Here is a 9,754-nt window from a genome sequence, read left to right on the forward strand (position 1 = left end):
AAAAAAAAGAACAAAGCATGGAGAAGTCACCCCAGACTCCGGAGAGGAGTGCCCAAGAATGAAGTGGGCGCTCACTCCATCATCAAAGCAAAAATGTCCCCACTTAAGACTCTCCTCAGAGCCCATGGAGAAGGGCAGGCACCCACCAGTGTTCCTGTCGCCCAGTGCTGAGCGGGCGTGGTGCCCAGCGTGGAGCTGGCATCGTGATAGTCGGCAGGGTGTGAGGAGAACAGGACACTCACAGGTCATGGGGACGAGCAGGGCCCCAGGAAACATGGGGCACTGCAGTGACGTGCCTGGGTCTCGGGAGAGCAGGGCCCTTACAGGACAGGTGGTCACGCTCTGTTCCCAGCCTATCATGTTCAAGCTCTCTGCCAGGGTCATGGACACCACGGCGATGTGCTCGGGGTGTCAAGAGAGCAGGGCATGTATAGGACACGTGGACACAGAAGGGCGTCCAGGTCTCAGCCATGGCTCTCTGCCAGGGTCACGGACATCACAGTGATATGCCCGGAGTCTCAGGAGAACGGGGCATGAGTAGGGCACATGGACACAGAGGTGCATCTAGGTCTCAGCCATGGCTCTCTGCCAGGGTCATGGACATCACAGTGATATGCCCGGGGTCTCAGGAGAACGGGGCATGAGTACGGCACATGGACACAGAGGGGCGTCCAGGTCTTGGCGACGGGACACTTACAGGACAAGCTGTCACGCTCTGTTCCCACTGCATCATGCTGAGGCTGTCCTCCAGGCTGGTGCACTTCTTCATGGCCACGTCCCAGCCGCAGTACGGGTCCTGGGCCCCGATGCAGGCACTGTGAACACACAGAGCAGGTGAACTCAAGGAGCCTCCGCCCCTCACCCAGCTCTCCCGTGAACACAGCTGGGGGGGACAGAGAGTTCGTGGGCAGCAGTGCCCATCTGGAACAGGGGTGACAGGCTCATGATGGGACAGAACAGTGTGGTGGTCTGCTTCCAAGACCACTGCCTTCAGCTTTACCGGGCAGGTCTACTCTGGTGAGGTTGCAGTGAGCCAGAATTGACTACAAACCACAACAACAACAACAACAACAACTTTATTTCTTCCGGAGAAGGATGGGCAATCTCCTCTTGTGTGATTAGCTGTCTCTGAAAAGCCATTGGAGGGTCAGCTATGGGTTCGTCCCAACTCGATGGTACACAACAACAAACAATAACAACGTGCCTCTGGAAACTCTATGAACTTTGATAGATGTTGACAGTTAAAGAAAGGGTTCAGGCCTTTTGTTCATAGGGTCACTGTGAGTCGTGCTTGACTCAACGGTAATCAACAATAACAACAACAACAAGGTTGCTGTAGATTGCACTTGAGTCAGAACCAACCCATTGTTCTAGTGGGTCTTCAGGCAATAAATCACACAGGAGGAGACCGACTGTCTTTCCGCAGAGCAGCTGGTGGATTCAAACTGAGTGCCTTTGGAATTGCAGAGCAGTTTCTTCCCACTAGGCCACTAGAGCATCGGAGACATTGTGAATTCTTGTACATACTTTTCGTAAACTTTTCAATGTATTAAATACGTTGTTGTTGTTAGGTACAGTCGAGTACAGCTCATAGTGACTCTCAAAAACAGATCTGCATCCTGTCCTATCCTGCACCATCCTCACACATCCAGACACACTCGAACCCACTCAGACTGTCATCATGTCAATCGTGCTGGTCAAGGGCCTTCCTCTCCTTCGCAGACCCTGCACCCTTCACAGCATCCTGTCCTTCTCCATGGAACAGCCCCACCCAGCAAGATGCCCCAAGTAAGTGAGGCGAAGCCTCTTTGTCCTTGTCTCCAAAGAGCACTCCAGCTGCACCCTCTCCAAGACACAGCTGTTTGTTCTCTTGGCCGTCCATGGGATGTCCAGTGCTCTTCTCCAACACCACAGCTCAAAGACGTCAATTCTTTTTCTGTCATCTTTATTCATCGTCCACTGCCCAGATGTACAGTAAGTGATTGGAAAGACTATGGCTTGAATCAGATACACCTTAGTCCTCAAATGACATCATTATTCCTCAGTAATGTGGAGAAGCATCTAACTGGAGATTTTTCCCAGTGTGATGCATCATCTAATTAATTCCTGCCTGCTCATACCAAGGGTGTTAATTTTTGATCCAAGTAAGATGAAGCTCTTGACAGTTAAAATCTCTTCTCCGTTCATCACGATGTTGCCCATAGGTCCAGTGGTTAAGAATCTTTGTTTTTCATGTACAGCCAAGCACAATCAATAAGAGTGCATCTGAATTCCAAAATCAATCTCCATAATAGTCTATGTGTTTCCTACTGCCAAAGGGGCCCTTTAGAGTAGTGAGAGAAGATCTTCACCCTGAAACCCACAGCGTCCCTTTTCAGCAGGAAGTAGCTAAGAGAATACGCCGTCCCCTTTTCCTTATGACTCAGGGTGAAGTCTCTCTCAGGGAGGAGTGATAGGGAATGGCAAAGGATACACTGACAAAGAAGATTAATCAGACCTGGCTTTGACAAGCACTGTGGCATTTGGACAAGAACAAACTTGGAGGAGGGTAGAGAGAATAGTGCAACAATGAATGAGTGGAAGCCCAAAATCTCTGTAAATGTTTATGAAAATTAATAAAATATAATTATAGAAAAAAAAAGAATCTTTGTTTTCTTGATATTGAGACACAATCCATACTGAAGGCTGCATTCCTTGATCTTCTGCAACAAATGCTTCAAGTCCTTCTTACTTTCATCAAGCATGGTTGTGTTATCTGCATAACACAGGTTAGTAAGTCTTCCTCTGATCCTGATGCCACATTCCTCTTCATAGAGTCCAGCTTTTCAAATAATTTGCTCAGCATTATTCACCATCACATGAACATGGAAACAGCCCAAATGCCCAACCTCAAACAAATGGATTGAGAAATTATGATACATTCACACAATGAAACACTATGCAGCACGCAGGAGCAATAACTTTGTAAATTATTACCTAACTTGGGAGGGACTGGAGAGCATTCTGCTGAGTGAACAAACTCAGTTCCACAAGGATAAATATTGTATAAAACCATTATTGTAGAATGAGTGTAAGGATCCAGGAGGGGTGGGAGAGGCTGGGAGCAGAGGATGTGGATGTGCAGGGGAAAGGGAGTATTAATCATTGGGTTGTAAAATTTCACGGTTGGGGGGTGAAGGAAATGGAAAGAATTTGTACAAATTTGTATTTGAACTTTGTAAATAAACTAGTAGAAAAAATATACATAAAATAATTTGCTCAGCAGACAAATTAAAAAGGTTTGGAGAAAGAGCACTACCCTGACACACTGCCTTCTTAATTTTAAACCATGCAGGGCTCGCCTGCTCTGTTCACACAACAGCCTCCTGGTCCAGGTCTAGGTTCCCCATGAGCACAATCAAGTGTCTGGGATTCCCATTCTTCTCACTATCAGCCACAACTTGTCATGATCCACACAGTCAAATTCCTTGGAATACTGAAAAAAAGCACAAATTCTTCCGGTATTCAGACATTCTTCTGGCATCCTTTCTTTTCAACCAGGATCCATCAGAAATTAGCAATGATATCCCTGGTGTCACAGCCTCTTCTAAATCCTGCTTGAAGTTTGGGCAGTTCCCTATCTACGTACTGTCCTTGCTGTTTTTTAATGATCTTGAACAGTATTTTGCGTGCATGTGATATTAATGATATTGTTCAATAGTTTCCACATCAAGTTGGATCACCTTTCTTGGGAAAACATGCCCAAAGTATGTCAGACGAAGCTTTAAATCCTTGCCTCCAAGTAAAAGCCTGGTTTCACCCTCTCTAGCATGAGCCTGTTTATTCTCCTAGTAGTTCATGGTATATTCAATACTCTTCTCCAACAGTTCAAAGGCATCAGTTCTCCTTATATTATCCCTTGTCATTTTCCAGCTTTCCGATGCATAGCACGTGACTGCCAAGACTCTGACCTGGATCAGCTGTACCTTAGTCTCCAAACTGACATCATTGCTCTTTCAAGATTGCAACTCTGGGATTAAATTTGTTTTTCCATTCTCTCAGTTCGAGAAATGAAGAGCAAGTTCTTCCCTTCTTATTCTCCAATTCCAGCTCTCTCCATATTCCTTTAGGATACTTTTATTTGTCCTCTTGAGCTGCCCTTTGAAATCTTCTCTTCAGTTCTTTTATTGAAGCATATTTTCCTTTTGTTTTGGCTTCTTGACACTCCAATGCCATTTTTAGAATCTTTTCTGAAATCCATTTTTTTTTCTCTTATCTGTGTGGATCATAACAAACTGTGGCTGACTCTGAGAAGAATGGGAATCCCAGAACACTTGATTGTGCTAATGTGAAACCTATACTTGGACCAAGAGGCAGTCATCAGAACAGAGCAGGGTAACACCACATGGTTCAAAATTGGGAAGGGTGTACGCCAGGGATGTGTCCTGTCTCCAAACCTTTTCAATCTTTATGCAGAACAGGTTATCTGGGAGGCTGGGATCTATGAGGTGAAATGTGGCATAAGGATTGCAGGAATAATAATCAACAAACTGTGTTATGCAGATGACACAACATTGCTTGCTGAAACTGAGGAGGACCTGAAGCACTTGCTGTGGAAGGTCAGGGACTGCAGTCTTCCATATGGATTGAGACTCAGTATCAAGAAAATGAAGATTCTCAGCACTGGGCCGACTGGCAGCGTCATAATGGATGGTGAAGAGATTGAGATTGTTCATAGTTTTGGTTTGCTTGGCTCCACAGTCAACACTCTTGGCACCAGCAGCCAGGAAATAAAAAAAAAATGTATCGCAATGGGAAAGTCTGCTGTTAGGGACCTCTCTAAAGTACTGAAGAGCAACAGTGTCTCTCTGGAGACTAACGTGCGCCTGATATAGGCCATGGTCTTTGCAATCACTTGTTATGCATCAGAGAGCTGGACAAAGACTAGGGATGACAGAAGGAGAATTGATGCCTTTGAGCTGTGGTGCTGGAGAAGAGTATTGAATGTACCATCGACTGCTAGGAAAACAAACAGATTTGTCCTGGAAAGGGTGAAGCCAGGCTGCTCCTTGGGGGCAAGGATTCTGAGGCTTCATCTGACATACTTTGGACAAGTTGTAAGGAGGGACCAGTCCTTGGAGAGGGACGTCATGTTTGGCAGAGTGGAGGGACTATGAGATGGATTGATTCAGTGACTGGGGTAATGGGGGCAGGTGTGTCGGAGATGGTGAGATTGGCACAGGATACAGCAGGGTTTAGGGCTGATGTACATAGGGTGGCTATGAGTGGCAGGTGACTCGAGGGCATATAACAATAACATTTTGTAATGACGTTTTGCTTTCTTCACATATGATATCCTTGATATCATTCAAGGATATCATACATGCCAGTCATCTGCTTTGATGGCTGGTATTAAATGACTCAAACTTATTTCTAGGATGATCTTGAAATGCAGATGGAATTGATTCAAGATCGTATCTTAATTTTCTTCTGCTTCAATTTAAACTTGCAGATGAGTAATTATAGTGTGACTTACAATCCATGCCTGGCCAATTTTGATTACTGATATTGAGCTTCTTCAATGATATTTTTAACAAATGTGGTCAATCTGATTTCTATGTCACCCATCAGGTAAAACCCATGTGTAAAGCTGTCACTTGTGTCTTTTAAAAAAAGGTATTTGCAATGAATAAATCACTGTCAATACAAAATTAGATCTTTTTATTTCTGACTCATTTCTATCACCAAGTCCACATTTTCCATACTATTCTTCTTCACTGTTTCCAACATTTGCATTCCAGTCACCAACTATCATTAATGCATCTTGACTGCATGTTCAGTCAATCTTGGACTGAAAGATTTGGTAAAAATTCTCAATTCCTTCCTCTTTGGCTCTAGACATAGAAGCATATATTTGAATAATAGTCATGTTAATAGGTCTTCCTTGTATGCACATGGATATTATCCTATTACTCACAACAATGCATTTCAATATCAAACTTGAAACTAAGGGTTTTGGGATTGGGTTTTTTGATTGTTTGTTTGTTTTACTATGAACACAATACCATTCTTTCTGGTGTTTTTTTTTTTTTATTCCCAGCATAGTATACCACATGATTATCTGATTCCAAGTGGCCAAACATGTTCCATCTTATCTTACTAATGTCTAGTATGCTGATGACATGTGTTCTATTTTATTTTTAACAATTTCCAGTTTTCCAACATTCAAGCTACCTACTTCCCATGTTCCAATTATTCAATGATGTTTGTCATTGTTTTTCCTCATTTCAACTGACTTTCAACCTGAGCTCTACCACTACACCACTATAAACATCCTTGCTCCTCTAGTTTTCATAAGATTTTTAAAGTCCTGTTATTTAAGAAGTGGACCGCCAATCCTTCTTCCTAGTCTGTCTTAATCTGGGAGCTCTACTAAAACCCATCCACCATAGGTAACCATTATGACATTTGACACATCAGTGGCGCAGCTTTCAGTATCATAGCAACTACAAGTTATTGTTGTACAGCAAACTGACAGACAAGTGCTATACCACTTAGAACAATGTTCTCCACAAACACAGCAAACTGCCAAGTTAGTTTGTAAATCTACTGGAAAATTAGCCTTCACATCAGTCCTGAAGACCCATCTGACATAACTACAAAGGTCCACCCACTGGGCCCTGATTGGTAAAACAAAAGGCTTCCTGTGCACACCTGATTGTTAACTAAATCAAAATGACCAATCAGTTGGGTCCTACCTAAGAGTCTCCAGTTTGGAGCCTGCTGTATGAAGTTGGATTCTGGATGGTAGGTTCTTTTTATTTAACTGACAGTCAGGTATAAACTCTATGACCATTTTATATTTAGTTAACAACCAAGTGTAAGCTGATTGGTTAGTTTTTCTTTTTAAATTTAGTTAACAATCAAGTATTAAATACAGTGGCATTTAAATAAAACCTGACCCTCTTGGAAACTGTAGTGGCTTTCATTGTTCTGCAAACAGGCACCTTCACACAAGTTCATTCTATTGAGCTGTATTCTCTGGGGAAATGAAAAAAAGGAGGGCCATTGTGTTAATGGAAAGGGTTGTATTGGCTGGGAGTTTGGTGGCAATATGTCTCGTCATATGCCCCTAAGGCTGGGCCCCAGAGGAGAACATTATTCACAATGCCGGGGAGGGTTAGTGATTGCCCGCCCACGTGGGTCAGTGTGGACACACTGCTACACACACTGGTATCTGGATCCACAGGACAGAACGTGGTCACACTGCCCTCTAACACACTTATCTCCTCGCTCAGGACAAACACAACAATCACGCTCATGTTCACATCGACCTTCATGTCCGAAAGTCAGCCCTGGGAGGGTGGGGCTTAGGCACTGGGCTGCTAGCCAACAAGCTGGCCGTGGCTCTGTGGACACCGATGAAGTCGCCTCTTTCCACTGAGGTACAGCCTCCAGACTCTAAGAAAGGATTCTACACGAGTCACAATCAAGTCAACGTCATTCAGAGTTGGGCTTTTGGTTTCGGTTTTTGTTTAAAGGAGCGTCAAGGCCTCTTAAGGTTACAACTTAAACAAACGTGCTGCTGCTTCTTGTTACATGCTGCTGTCATGCAGGTCCGTTACAGCGAACCTCCAGTGGGCTTCTGAGGTGTCATTATAGCAGGAGAAGACCACCAATCTTTCACACTTGGAACAGCTGGTGAATTAGAGTCAAGAAAACCACACAGCTTTTGGGCTAAGTGCAGCTCGCTAAGGACTAACCACTTCCAACTCCTTGTGACTCCGTGTAAAACAGAATGACACACAGCTTGGTCCCAGCCTGTCCCACAGTGATTACGATGCTGAGTCCAGTGCTGTAGGCGCTGCACAGTCCATCTCTCTGAAGGGCTTTTCTTTTTCACTGAACCACTGCTTTACCAAGCAGACTGTATTCCTCCAGGGACCGATGAAACCCAATCTCACCATCCCACTTTCTTAGGGGCAACATGACTATACTTTCTCTAAGACGGAATGGTTCGCTCATCCAGAGTCTTCAGTATTCTTAGCTAGTACCTAATTTAGAGGCATCACTTACTCTTTTGGGAGCTTTGGTGCCCTAGTGCTTAAGAAGCTGCACTGCAATTCAGAAGACAAGTGGTTCAAGTCTACCAGGTGCTCAAGAAGGATGGGCAATCTCCTCCCATGAGACTGAGGGTCTCTGAAAGCTCACTAAAGGGTCAGCTATGGGTTAGACCTGACCCCACAGCAAACAGAACAACAGTTATTCTTTGGCATTCCTTGTTCACTGTCCATCTTCCATATGCTCGAGGGAACACAAAGTATCAAGGCTTGAGTCCAGCACATCTTAGTCCCCAGACTGACCTCTTTTCAACATGTTGAAGAGGTCCTTGGCAGCAGGCCTGCTCAGTGCAGGACATCCTTAGATTTCTCTACAGAGAATCAAGTCCTTCCATGGGACTTAATTGTGGGTTCAAGTAAAATGAAATCTTCAACTTCAATCTTTCCTGTTCCCCTGATGTTGCTTATTATAATTCCAGCTATGAGGATTTCTGTTTTCTTGATGCTGAGGTATAATCTATACTGAAAGCTGTAATTTTGAACTTCACCAGTCAGTACATCAAGTAACTTTCACTTTCACAAGCAAGGCTGGGTCATCTGCATATCATGTAGGCTGTTACGGAGAAGTTCTCCAATCCTGACGCTGCGTTTTTCTTCGTATAGGACAACTTCTTGGATTATTTGATCAGCAGTGGAATGGAATAAACATGGTGAAAGAAAAGAACCCTGAGGCATAAGTTCCCTGATTGCAAAGCAGACTTACTGCCCTGCTCTGTTTGGATGACTGCCACTTGGTCTATGTATACTTTCTGTATGAAATGTTTCGGAGTTACCATAATTTTTATTGTTATCCATGAATTGTTAAATCCACAGCATTGTGTATCTTTGCCTACTTAACAGATAGCCTAACATAACCACGCATTGTCTTGTCACCCTGCTGCTGTATGCAGTTATCAATCCATGATGGTTGTTATGGGAACAGACACAGACACAAGAACTTACAGCTGCAGACTTGGCTGAGAGACAATGCTTCCAGATTTTAGTAAGATTGCCCTACACTGAGCAAAAATCCAGGTTGGAAACATCCGTACTTATTCCCACACAGCATAGTCTCTATGGCAGTGGTAACGACCACATGATCTGTTTATGACATATACTTTGCAGACGTTTAGAAGAATAAAGTACAGCCTCACAGCACGGACTGTCAAGACTGTAGCTCTCTGACAATTCAAATACACCGTGGCTCTGAGGGAGAAAGGTGGGCAAGCTCCCCCGGGATTCAGAGCTTCAGAAACCCCACAGAGGGTCAGCGATGAATCAGCAACGACAGTGAGAGAGGAAGAAGAATTCGAACCAGAATGAGCCTTAGAGACCCACACAGAAGCCTTTATCCCACGTGTTTAGGACACGGCCTAACGACAGATCTGCTTTTCCTTCTTGCAATTCAGAGTATAGTACATATTCTTTGCCACCATGATTACAAAAAAGAGAAAAAAGAAAGAAAATTCTTCTTCACTTGTTGCATTTCTCTGTTGAAACATTTCAAATTGTTTCTACTCAATATTCAGTACCACTGGTTCTTGATCGGATGTCATGTCTTTAGCAGTGTTTCAGAGTCTTAGTATCTCTGTCTTATAGACTTTGGGTATGCTTTCAGGAGGGCCTGTCCCTGGAGGAAGACATTATATGTGGATATGGTTTCAGGAGGGCCTCTC

The 9,754-nt window shown here is 44.0% G+C and overlaps 1 protein-coding gene across 1 annotated transcript in view; it reads right to left on the reverse strand.

Moving 5' to 3' along the window:
• The window catches only part of SEMA5A (sema domain, seven thrombospondin repeats (type 1 and type 1-like), transmembrane domain (TM) and short cytoplasmic domain, (semaphorin) 5A), a 299,478-nt gene that overhangs the window by 115,784 nt on the left and 173,940 nt on the right, over nt 1-9,754 (reverse strand). Inside the window, exon 11 of the mRNA XM_006900152.1 lies at nt 698-815. Within this exon, the coding sequence (XP_006900214.1) occupies nt 698-815 (118 nt within the window). The remainder of the gene's footprint in view (nt 1-697; nt 816-9,754) is intronic.

Source organism: Elephantulus edwardii, unplaced genomic scaffold (genome assembly GCF_000299155.1).
Source record: "Elephantulus edwardii isolate Elephantulus edwardi_28Jun2011 unplaced genomic scaffold, EleEdw1.0 scaffold00274, whole genome shotgun sequence".
Lineage (NCBI taxonomy): Eukaryota > Metazoa > Chordata > Mammalia > Macroscelidea > Macroscelididae > Elephantulus > Elephantulus edwardii.